This window comes from Pituophis catenifer, unplaced genomic scaffold (assembly GCF_029215685.1).
Source record: "Pituophis catenifer annectens isolate HBS135680 unplaced genomic scaffold, rPitCat1.0.hap2 SCAF_2, whole genome shotgun sequence".
NCBI classification, from domain to species: domain Eukaryota; kingdom Metazoa; phylum Chordata; class Lepidosauria; order Squamata; family Colubridae; genus Pituophis; species Pituophis catenifer.
Window position 1 is genome coordinate 204,020,626 of NW_027256882.1, and position 12,650 is coordinate 204,033,275.

Sequence of the window (12,650 nt, forward strand, 5' to 3'; positions counted from 1 at the left end):
CCAAAGGGTGGGGGCCAGTGGTTGGGTGGGGCTACATTCGGTGTATAAGACACACCTAAATTTTCACCCCCTTTTAGGTATGGTAATGACATTTTGACGGAAGAAAAATCCTTGAAGAAAAATTACTGATCCAAGGTGATCAACAAGAGCTATTTTTTATCACTAGTGCTATTTTGGGTAGTGATAGCTTGCTGCTGCTAAAAAAACTTTAAGTAGACCAATCCGTAAGATTTCCTTCACTGAGACAAAGTTGGTTTATTACATTTACGTTTTCTTGCATTTCCTTCTATGTCTCCAAGAAATGTCCACATTGTTGGGACTATGCATATTTGCTTAAGCAATCAGTTAAAAGACAAATGACCGACCAACTACTTTACTTAGTTACTTTAAAATCCTTACTATTAAGTTATCTAATCACAGCTGTCTTACCTTCCCATCTACACTGATTTGTGTCCAATCACCACATTTAGAGTGCTATGATTTCCGAAGAAGAGGTTGACTTAGTAGAATCATTTCAGTCAAAAGTTTTCCATAAACAAATATCACATTAAAAACTCTGCCTGGCACCAGCCAAGCTCTGAAAGTAGGCAAATATTTCTTATGAGGCACTTTGGAGTTTTTTTTTTCACTTGAAAAATCAATGTTTTTACAATCTCCCCAAAGAATCAATGGCGTCTTTCTTCTCCATTCGTTTAGAATAAATGCTCTTTTAGTTTTCATGAGCTAAACTTCTTTCTTTAGGTTTTTTTTTGTAAAGAATGAGTGGCTCTGTGTGACTGTGGGAGGTGGTATTAGGAAGTTTATTCCACAAACTGACAAACTTTGCCAATGCTCAAACACAGAACCTAACTAACAGTTGCAATTATTTTAAGAATCACTCCATAGGTTGCAGAAGGCAGCTATAGACAGAACAAAAGGCCACAACAGTTGTTACTGCAGTGATCCTCTAGATATAAGTTCCAAGATCTTTTCATCCAGCATCAACCATCTCTCAACCATCTACAATTGATCCTTGATTTACGGCCCATCACTTAGCAACTGTTTGAAGTAATGATAGACATTCCCCAAAAGGGGGCTGATTACCTGATTTCAAAGTTACAATGGCCGCACCTCCCTCCCACAGTCATGCCGTATTTTGGGCCCTTGATAACCAGCTCATTTTTAGAGCTGTTTGCAGTGTCCTGTGACCATGATTTTCCATGTTTTCTGGTGTTTATTTCCAGTCGCCAGCAAAAAGAGCGCTATTGGATTTATGAATTCGCTTAATGACTGCATTGTTTGCTTAATCACTGCTTCGTGTACTTAATAATTACTGCCAAGTGTCATAAAGTCAGGTCCAGTCATGTGGTGACTCACTTAACAATAACAAGTTATGATCATAATTCTAGGCTCAATTACTGTTGCAAATTGAGGATTACTGTACCTAGTTTTAAGGCTAGAAGCAAAGCAGAAGTTCTTTAGCTAATTGAAAAAGAATGGTAAAATAACGACTGCTCATTGCAGCTTTTCCCAATTCTTTTTTAAGATCAGTATTATGAGATAAATAAATAAAAAAAAAACTCTACGCCTTGCAATCCAGAATTCCTGAAAATCCACTGTGAAGTTCAGTTTCCGAATAAATATTGATACAGTAAACCTATGTTCCTCAAACTTGGGAACTTTAAGATGTATGGACCAACTCCCACCTATGCTGACTAGGGAATTGTAGGAATTCTTAAAATTCCCAAGGTTGAGAAACACTAGAGTAGACTACTGCTATTACTACACTAGGAAATTAACAGCTCAGTTAATTCCAAGATTTCAAAGGGTCCAATTTCATGTTTTAAACTAAATAAAAACTACTTCAGGCAAGTGGACTTACCTCCTATATTTCCTTCCAGATCTACTGCAGCTTGTGTATTTTATTCACAATGCTTTATTTCTGTTTATTTAACAAATGGACCTTTTATTAAAGTTATTATGGTGGAACATTGTTATCGACAATTTCTACATGCCTTAGGTCTGCGAGCCCAGTCCAGTCCCCCAAATAGATAGATTGATTGAATGTCTGTTAACATTCATTGATAGCACAGTGGTTACATTAACTAGTTTTTGTACTATGAATTGCTGACTCCATCCATATTTGTTTGTGTGTATGTGTGCATATGATGAAGTGATGTAGTTTTTAACTGTTGCTAGCCAGGCAAGAGTCATGTATTTTAGAGAATAAAATGAACATGATGTTTTAATAGGAAATTCTGTAGCCTAACAAGTTAGAACTCTTTCAGTGCTTTGCTTATGCTAGCTAAGGAGTACACCTCTAACAAGGGCTCCTGCTGAATCAAAATCTACATCATTATAGGAAATCCTCAATTTATGGCCAATTACTTAACAACCGCTTAAAGTTATGACGCACTCAAAAAAAGTTAATTACAACTCATCCTCAACATTACAATAGTTAGAGTCACATAATCACATTTTGGGCGCTTGGCAACCGGTTCACGTTTACAATTGGTTGAAGCATAACGAAGCCACACGATCATGTTTTGCAATGTTTTTTTCTGCTTTCCAGCACAAAATACGCATTGGATAAACTGGATTTGGACTTCAGACCATGCGATTTGTTTAAAAACTATACAACTCGCTTAATGACCACAGAAGCGTACTTAACTACCATTGTAAACAAAAGAGAGTCATAAAATCAAGTCAGGTCACATGGTGACTCAATTTACGACTGCGACAATTCGTAGCCAAAATTCTGGGCTCCATTGTAGAAGTAAATTGAGGACCATCTGTAGTACAGATGAAAAGTGGCAGTTATATCCATAGTTGAAAGAGTGGAAGCTTCTTTCATAAATCCTTACTTGTTCCTAAAGAAATACATTGATATTGTTATTCTCTATTTATCCAGAATTCTTAATCCACCTGGTTGCTGTCCAAATGCACGGATTTCAGCAACCAGAGTATCCTACTGTATGGTCAATGCCTGGAATTCTGGAAACTGAAATCTACACATCTGGAAGGCATCCAGGTTGGGAAAGCTGCACCCTTGCCTCATAAATTCAGAATCAGCATGAGCTCTAAGTTAAAATAATATTATATGTATAATGAGTGAGGAGATGAAAGTGGCCTCAGAGTAGAAACATTGGTGCTTACCAGATTCTGAAGTAGTTTCATTTTCTGATCCGCCAAATAAAAAGTCATATTTGGCCTTGGCAACAGTCTGGGAGTGAGCTGATGCACCATTAACCCAAACAAATGTTTCTCCCTGCAGACAGAAATAGAATGAAAACATGTTCATTTCACCATGACACCTCCCACTAGCAATCCCCCATATCAAAGCAACAGAAATAGGATTTTCAAAAATACATATACCGGCTTTTAAAAGTATCTAAGAGAGAAAGAGAGAATATTTTGAAGGTTTATTTTCAGCAGCATGCAACACCTCTTTTTTTTTCTTTTTCTTTTTTTCTTGCAGTTTATTGCTTTTCACTAAAACTGCTACAGAATTAACGCACCCATCTTAATCACACTGTCTTGAGAAGGATTCCTCTAGCAAGTCTTCATCTATGTAGCATTAAAAGTCTGCCTGCAACCTTCAACTGGGCAAAAGTGTACCGCAAGGGACAGCAATGTTTGAACCAAGGTACCGTGTCTTCGGAAAGCCTTTGGAAAGACAGTGCAGCTTTCCAAAGACAGCACAGTTTTTCTGAAGGCAGCACAATTTTCCAAAGATTCAGGAAGTCCCATGTAAGAAATTTTCCCCACAGAAACCAGGTCTAAAAAGGAGATAGTATGGGCAGCAAGGTGCTTCTGCTTCAGCTGGGCACAAAATGAAAAAGGTCAGTGTGAAGAAGTGAGAGAAAGTAGCTGGGCAAATGAATGCTAGCTGGCACTTGCTAGGGTAGGCAGCGTTGAGCTGAGGCTGAGGCTTCCCGGAGCTTGGCAAGCAGTCCCAGGCAGTGATGAAATCCTCCACGGGTTGCCACCGGTTCACTGCCCACGCATGCGCAGTGCGCGCCAGACTCATGCTGCGCACACACACGCACATTGCATGCCTGACGCACACTGCACGCACATGTGCAGTCTGCACCAAACACGCACTTTGCGTGGAAAAAGGAGCCGTTTGAAGGTAAGTAAAACAGCAGGGGGGAACAGCTGTGCTTCCTGCTTTCTAGCGAATATAAATTGCGTGGCATAGCTGATCGTTGGAAATACCGGTTTGGATTAACTGGTAGCTTTTTTTTTTACTACCGGTTCGCCAGAACCATATAAATCAGTAGCATTTTACCCCTGGTCTGAGGGCCACATGGTTTACAAGACAAAGTGCAGATGTCCAAAGGGCAGAGATGGGTGAGAGGCAGGCAAGTGGGAGAAGTTGGAGACAGTCTCTTACCTTATTGAGGCTCGGGGCTGGGAGGAACTAAGTGTAGAATGGCTTGGATTGGGATAGGTACTCACTTAACAACTCATGATTCTCGGTCAACCAATGCCACAGGGAATGCCAAGATTTCTACTGTAAGTTGGCATGGTCACATGACATCTCATTTTATGACTGCTTCACTTAGCAATGGATCCAATTTGTGGTCATAAGTCAAGGATCATCTGAATTGTAAACTGCATTTTTTTTAACTACATTGGTAAGTACAGGTTGTTAGTGTCTAGAGGCAAAGCTGCCGCCCTTTCTGCCTTACCAACTCCCATCTGCTATAGCAATAGAGTGGTGAACAAGCCAAGTGTATTGGTTCTTCTGAACTTGCCGAGAAGCTCAAGCAGACATTTTTCTAATTCACTGAACTAGAAGGAGGAGAAAATATAACATAACCAGACTTGCTAAATTGATTTCAGCCTCATTAGGTTGACCAGACCAGGAAATCCACTCCATAGGAAGGCTCAAACTACTTTTATTGAGATTGACTACAATAACTGTGTAGTCAATTATGCAGTACCTTCTCCTTCTTCTTATATCTAGTGAAACAGAGAGGCATCTGCATGAGCCACTTTCAAATATTACCTCATTGCTCTGGACTTAAAGATGCTTCAGCCCCTAAGATATGGTTCCTGTATATTTCTAGCAAAGTCATCTTCAGGACGCCATGTTTTCTGGCTGGAATCCTCCATAAATCCTTCCCTAAAAGTTTGCACAGGAAGAGCCAAATCTAAGTTGGAAAAGGTGGTCCTGTAAGCACCCAAGTGCCAAGCCATCAAAGGGTTTCAAGGTAACAAACCAAAACCTTAAACTGGACTAAGAAGCACACTGGTAACCAATGACCACAACACAGCATAGCTTTGTCACTGCTAAATTTGCTACATCCCATTAGCTGATGTCAGCTCCACTATACAGACCAAACCAGGAAATCAGCTTTACAAGAAGGCTAAAATTACTTTTATTGTAGTTTTACTGGCTACCATTAACAGAAACCTACAAGTATAATTGCTTTACTTTCCACCCCCTTTATACTCATGTGACTTAGGGAGGTGTCTGCCAAGTTGCTAGTGGATAACTGCTTGGGGATTTATTACATGTTTTTTCTCTTGTCACTTTGGTAACAGATCTGGCCTATCAATATCAAAGTTAACTTCCTTATTCATCACAGCAGATCAACAGTCACCTTTTAGTCCGGTTAAAAATTCCAAGTGATTTTCAAAGGCCATTTTATGTAGAGCACAATACAGCAATCGATGCACAAGAAGATCAGTGCATGAATGACTATTGCCAATTATTCCAATCCCTAACTTTGGCACACCAGCCAAAGTTGGCCAAAGCCCCTCTCCCACTCAGCCACAACCTCCAGCTACTTCTCTAGTAGGTATTATGGAGCAAAGGAGAACCCACACATCAAAAAGCTTCCTTTAGGAAGAGTAAGGTTTTAGCTTAAAGCAAGAATGGAGCTGTGACCAAGCTAGATCAAGCCCCAATAAACAGTAAGTTCCATCATGCAGTTATTTAATCTGACCTTGTTTACATTTATTCTAGTCCTTACAGCCTCCCGATACCAGTCTAAGACTTGAAGTTTTTAAACATCCCTAACCCAGCCTGGGTGGCATTGGATGAAATTTATATCAAAGACTCTTTTTATCTGGGAAAATGTTCCAAAGACCAGGCCGCTTGTCTAAGAATAAACTCCACTGAACTTAGTACAATTTACTTCTTTTAATTGCCTCCTGGTTGTAGCATAGGGTAATAATGGCATGGCACCAGGCTTCTTTTAAAACAGTCCTCGCTTTGTACTCTACCCCATACAAAGATAGTTCACGGTCAGTTGAAAAAAGTTGAATGTTTCCCTATTAGATCTTGGACAACGGATTGAATGGTCAGTTTCCTTCTCTCAGGGACAATGAATTTCTCTTTTTAGTTCGTTTTCTAAATTTGCATCAATACATGTTAGTGGATACTATGCAAAATTATGTAGCATCTTGGTCCTACTACAGGCAATTCATGTCCTCTTTTTCAGCCATGCTTGAGTGGACACTGTAAATACAGATGCAACATAAACTTTCCAAACAAGGCTCCAGCTTCTTTCTGCATCATCTTTGTTCGTGTTTCTAAAAGGGGAACACTAGATCCTGGATGAATCATTGTTTACACTCTCCAGGTTCTTCTTGTATGACTCTTCTGCTACCTTGATACCTTCAGGCCCAAAACAGGTACAATTATTTTTGCTGTATCTGAGGTTTGAAAATTGTCTTGAGTTATGGTCTAAACCATAAGATGCAAAGTTAACAAGAGGCTTCAAAGCAATGCTCCGAGTTAACAAAACACAGTGGCATTTTCAAACCACAGTAATTTTTCATTATTGAAGATGCCCAGCGTGTTTTGTTTGAAGTGGGCCATTTTATGCAATCTTATTCCATTCTGCTGTTTCAGTAAGGCTTTTATTGGACTTGGAAGATCTTCTGATATTGCTCCTCCTTTCTTTGTATCAGCTTCTGAACCGGCAGAATCAGCAATGAACTGGGACTTCATCAGAATCTGGCTTTTCCCTTAGAAGTTCAATTAAGTCTTCCAGAATCACAGGATTTCTTCAGGCAGCCTAGCTATTTGACTTCCTATATTGTTCTGTCATTTTATGAAGAACTTCTGGTTAGAATCTGGTATGCATAATAGAGACAGTATCATAGTTTGATAAGAATGGACATCAACTTGGGTCTCTGGCTATCGGTTTTTTCTTCTACCAATGACCTGATTTGAACTCGTAGAGGGGAGAAAAAATAGCATTTGAGTCAAATATACACTTGACATATACAGTACTTTCATTCACACAGTTACACAAACCTTTACATCTTTCACAAAACAGAAGAGCTATGTGTGTCGGGGGGGGTGGGAATTCTTCCCTATGGAAAGTAGTTTTCCTGATCATTTGCAGTGCAAAAAGCTTCAAACGAAGGTTACATTTCTGTTCCCCTATTAAATGTGCTTAAGTATTTTCCATTTTTCACTTTTTATATCATGTAGGTGCACCACCCTCTTATTTGTGCACTTTTGTTCAGCAATGGTCAAGTTGGCTGGGGAATTATGGGAATTGAAATGTACACATCTTAAAATAATTCAGACTGGAGAAAACTGTCTGTTATGTGCAAAACAGAATCTAAAACTACAATCAGGAAATCACTGTGGTGAAGGCATGAAAAAAGCACACTGCGTACTCAAACTCATAGCAAGATTCAAAGAAACGTATTTCTCAGAAATCTGCGTAAAATTGGGTTACCTGAGACAGGGTTGTGAAGCAGGAAGTCTAGGTCTGGTGTAGTAGTTAAGGCACCAGCTAGAAAGCGGGAAACCATGAGTTCACGTCCCGCCTTAGCCATGAAAGCTGGCTGGGTGACTTTGGGCCAATCACGATCTCTCAGCCCAACCCACCTCACAGGGCTGTTGTTGTGGGAAAAAATAGATTGAGGAAAGAAGTATTAGGTATGTTTTGCTGCCTTGTGTTACTTATAAAGTAATAAAGGCAGAATAAAAAAATATAATAAATAAATCTAAATTACAAGTAATCCTTGATTTACAACAGTTCATTTCGTGACTGTTTGAAGTTACAATGGCACTAAAAAAATGACCATTTTTCACACTTATGACCATTGCAGCATTCCCCATGGTCATGTGATTTTCATTCGGATGCTTGACAACCGTCTTACATTTATGACGGTTTCCCAGTGTCCCAGAGTTACATGATTACCTTTTGTAATCTTCTGACAAGCAAAATCAATGTGGAAACCAGATCCACTTAACAACCGTCTTACTATCTTAATAACTGCAGTGATTCCCTTCACAAATGTGGCAAGAAAAGTCATAAAACGGAGCAAAACTCACTTATCAAATTTCTCACTTGGCAACATAAATTTAGGGCTCAATTGTGGTCGTAAGTCAAGGACTACCTACCTGTGCTGCTATAAACTCACAAATGGGCTTCAGTCAACCTCTTTTTCAGAGATTCAAAATACTTCTGCCAGATCACTTTTAACAGCTGACTCAGACAGTATGTGCCAACAGGAGTGAAGCCAAATAAAGCCGTCACGTATCAAATTATCAAGAGATCAGCTGATTTCAGCCAAGATGGATGCAAACAGAGATGTTTCATATTTTAAAGTCATCAGGTTTTTTTGCCACAATTACTTTTATGCATCATGCTTGGATTCACTGCCTTATAGGCATACATGTTTAAACAATTAGACATCTACAACAGGGAGTCATCTCACTCAGCATCTAGTAGCATTTCCAAGCACTGGAACACCAAACATTTGGCTGGTGGGATATGTTCTATTCAATGGGTTTTATCTTGGATTACTACCTAATCAATGTGCAGTATCCTGAAGATGTCAGTCATAATCAGACCTGGTCAGGACATAGAGAGAAGACCACATAGTCATTCTATATATGTAGGACAGACTGAGAAATAAAGACCATCCTGGAAAAGAGCAATGGCAACTCACTTTCATGCTATTGCCTTTTAAAAGTCACTAAAAGTCACTGTGGTGAAAGCTTGAAAGCTGCACACACTGCATACTGCATACAAAAAATACAGCTGTTTCTATCTAGGTACCAGGAGATGATCTTCTGAATGGAAGATGACCTCACCTTTGCTCATATGATAGGAAACACAATCGTAGTAGACAATAAAGATTACATAAATATGCAAGAAGCATTACTTAGGCAAAGGAGCTGATGCATATTTAAAGACCCAGAACACAAGATAATATTTGGAAGCAGTTCAGGCAGATACCGCTCTGATTCACTGATAATCAGGCTTACAAGATTCTATTATTGTAGCCAAACTCACTAAAATATAGTTCTGATCTTCCTGTGGGCTTGATTTCCTGGTCTGATCTACCTCGTGGGGCTGACAATTATTCTCCAGCAAGTGAATGGACTGCTGCCTGTAAAATGATCCTCTAAGGAAAGAGCCAAACCATTCCTCCTTTTAATATTGAAGAGAGCCTGGAATCCTGCTGGGATAAATCAGACATTCCTTTAACATTTGCTTACAGTCCTGCATTATATATAAATGTATATCCCCTACCCCCTCATCTCTCACAATGTTTGGCCTGATGAGAACTGAACTCCAAAACATCCAGCAGGTCCCGGGTTGCCTAATCTAGATGGCACTATGTAGTATTAGCTCACTGATTTGTGACAGACCTGCTGTCCTACAATCTGGGGTCTTCTGTTCCTTTCTGCAGTGCCACAGTAGTCTCCCCCACACACACACACATAGCCACCGCTCCCCCTTTCAAGAAATCAGCTGAAATCTATGCTTTACTCCCCCTTAAAATAACGACTGTGCCTTAATGCCAAGCAGCTGTGAAAACAGAGCCAAATATCAACATCCACTGGTTTCCAAGAAGTTTTCCTTTCTTTCAGGAGAAAACTACTGATGAACATTTGAAAGCACCTTGATTGGTCAAACTCCCTTAGTTCATCGCTGCAATCTATTAAACTGAGTTTGATCTCTCAAATTAAAAATAGGAGCCAAACAATCAGATGGAAGAGGGGAAAAAGCTCTTTCGCACGCTTCTTTGCATATAAGAAGAACAAACAGGGACAGACAGATGCTCACAATCAAGCAGAAAAACGAGAATAGACCATATGTACAAAGACCTGAGAGCGATTACAAGATGTACAGCCAGCGTGCGCAAATGCGAGGAGCGGAAATGCGTATTTGCATACGCTCAACAAATTAACCATTTTTACAGTGTGTGAGAGTAATCAAAAATTGAGGTGCTACATAAAGACAGACAGGTCCTGCCCCAAAAGATTTAAAATCTAATTGCCCACCTCACCCTGTGCATCTCCACTCACAAGAAAGCTTCCAAAGTGCAATGGGATTTGCTCTTAGATGAAAGGGTGAAAGATCAGGGGAACAAACCGAGGTGAAGAAAATCAAAGCGACAACCGCAGCAAATGAGATGCAAAAATATGTCAACTTGCAAGTTTGTTTTGGCTGCTGAAGCACTTTCATTGTAAATTTTAGATACCTGTGCACTTTTTAATCCACGGATGATTCTGAACGGATAGGTAGAAATTAGCTTTATTAAAGTCTGCTTAAAATGCTTTAGGTTAGCATTATAACACTCCAAACTGCAAAGCATATTAACAGAATAAAAATAGTTCAGGGCACTGTTTTTTGTTTTTTTTTATTTTAATGCACGGTAGGAATGCCCCCGTTTTCAGGCCTGCAATAAACCTGCCAAATACATCAGTAATGTTCGTTTGATGGAAGTGGGGGAGGAGAAAGGAAGAAGAAACATGTAATGAGTTCTACAGGAAAAAAATAATAATCCAAGATTTCTAAATCCAGGGCTGAACTACAATGCTGGAAGGATATGTTCATTACATGATTATAAAAAGGAAACTCAGATGGAACCATCCTGACTCGTCCTCCCACCATTCTTCCCTTCACAACAACCCTACCAGGTAGACGAGTCTAAAAGGGGAGGCGAGTTAACTTCGTGCACATCTGAGCCAAGTCACATCTGAGCGGAATCCGAAGCCGGGTCCCTCCACCTTAGATCGGGTTCACTCTTACAGCCAGGCTTGGATATCCCTTCCCCACCGCCGCCACCCTCCACCCAAAAGTCATAAATCTGCTTAAAATGGGGGGGGATGGGAGGGGGAGCTTCCACCAGGACAGCGAAGAGACCTAATTCTTGCAAAGCCGGCAAAGGGCAGCGCCGGCTCCGTCTTTGTCTCCCATTCATTTGTCCACGGGCACGGGGCGGGCGAGGGGTGGGGGAGGACGACACCGATTCTTGGGGTGGGGTCCGTAGCATTGAAGCGGCTTGACACCTGGGCAGCGTGGATGGGCAGAAGCAACGAGCCACGGGGGCATCTCGGGTGACAAAGCCAAGCGGGGAGAAGGCATAAGGCACAGGGGAGAAAGAGGAAGAGGAGGAGGAGGGAGGAGGCGAGTTTTTTTGTTTTTGTTTTTATTTTTATTTTCCTTACCCCATCGTCGCTTTCTTCCATCTTCCATCTCCCGGACAAACCCACCCACCCCTTTCCTCTCCCCCGCTGCAACAATAGTCCGAGGAGGGTGGGATGCCCGGGGGTTGCTGCTGCTGCTGCTGCTGCTGCTGCTGCTTCTGCCTCTGGCAGCCCCGCGCGCGGCGTCCTGCTTCTCCCACCTTTCTGCCGCCGAATCCTTTTGTTAGAGAAGCAGAAGCCGCGAAGCGCCGCTCAGAGCGGCGGCAGCCGAGGCTGAGGACTTGACTGGGGGCTCCTCCGGCATTTGCTTCAGCCGCCGCCGCCGCTGCCGCCGCCAGCAGCTCTCTCACACGGGCTTGAAGGATGGCAGCGGCGAGGAGTCGGCATGACAACGCGAGGGGGGCATCCGCTCCCGAAGCGGCCGCCTCGCTTGACGCTGCCAGCCGCCCCAGCCCGGAGGGACGGCGACTCGACCCTTCTGAGCATGTGCGAAACCTTTCCCTCGGCCGCCTTCCCTTCGAGGGCCTGCACATGAGCACTGAGGAGCAGCGAAGCCGTGAGAGGAAATGTTTCCTGCCCGAAATCAAGCGAGGCTTGCATGGAACCGAAGTTTTGGGATCCGTGGATGGAGTACCTGCGTGGACTTATTTAAAAGGAGGGAAAGGGAACAACACAACACCCACCCCCCCACCTCCATGAAGCAAAATACAGGGTGAAGGAACTAATTCTCGGGATAGCGCTCCCCTAGACAGGAGCTTACTCAAAGGAGTAAGGGGTGTATTCAACTAACTACACGTTGTGGCTGCAATTCTGTACAGCCTTCTTTCCCCCGACTAGAACCTTGCAAAAGGGCTGCACTACAACACACGCACACACACACACACACACACACACACACACACACACGCACTCAAATTCCCCAAATGTTCCACCAGGTGGGATTATGGAAGCCACGTTGCACTTGTCTGGAGTGCACCGCGTTGGAGAAGGCAGCCGTGGGTGTGCTTGTCCTGCGTGTAAGACTAAGTGATTTGTGAGAATCGGCATGAATTGAGGCTGGATCCTGTTAACAAGTGGGAAATAAATACATTAAGCCTTTTTATATCCCACTGATTTGAATGGAACCAAACAAAGTTCCCTGAACTGTCAGAGGCACACAGTATCAAAGCCTATTAAAGCGCACAAAATAACTATTTAGGGATATATATATGCAAATAACCTAGAGTTAGTTTCACTAGAAATTATTCTA

General features: G+C 41.8%; 1 protein-coding gene across 1 annotated transcript in view; it reads right to left on the reverse strand.

Moving 5' to 3' along the window:
- The window catches only part of PSD3 (pleckstrin and Sec7 domain containing 3), a 185,564-nt gene extending 174,121 nt beyond the window's left edge, over nucleotides 1-11,443 (reverse strand). Inside the window, exons 1-2 of the mRNA XM_070935477.1 lie at nucleotides 11,423-11,443; nucleotides 3,136-3,247 (exon numbers count right to left, since the gene is read on the reverse strand). Of these exons, the coding sequence (XP_070791578.1) occupies nucleotides 3,136-3,247; nucleotides 11,423-11,443 (133 nt within the window). The remainder of the gene's footprint in view (nucleotides 1-3,135; nucleotides 3,248-11,422) is intronic.
- Between the last annotated feature and the right edge of the window lie 1,207 nt (nucleotides 11,444-12,650).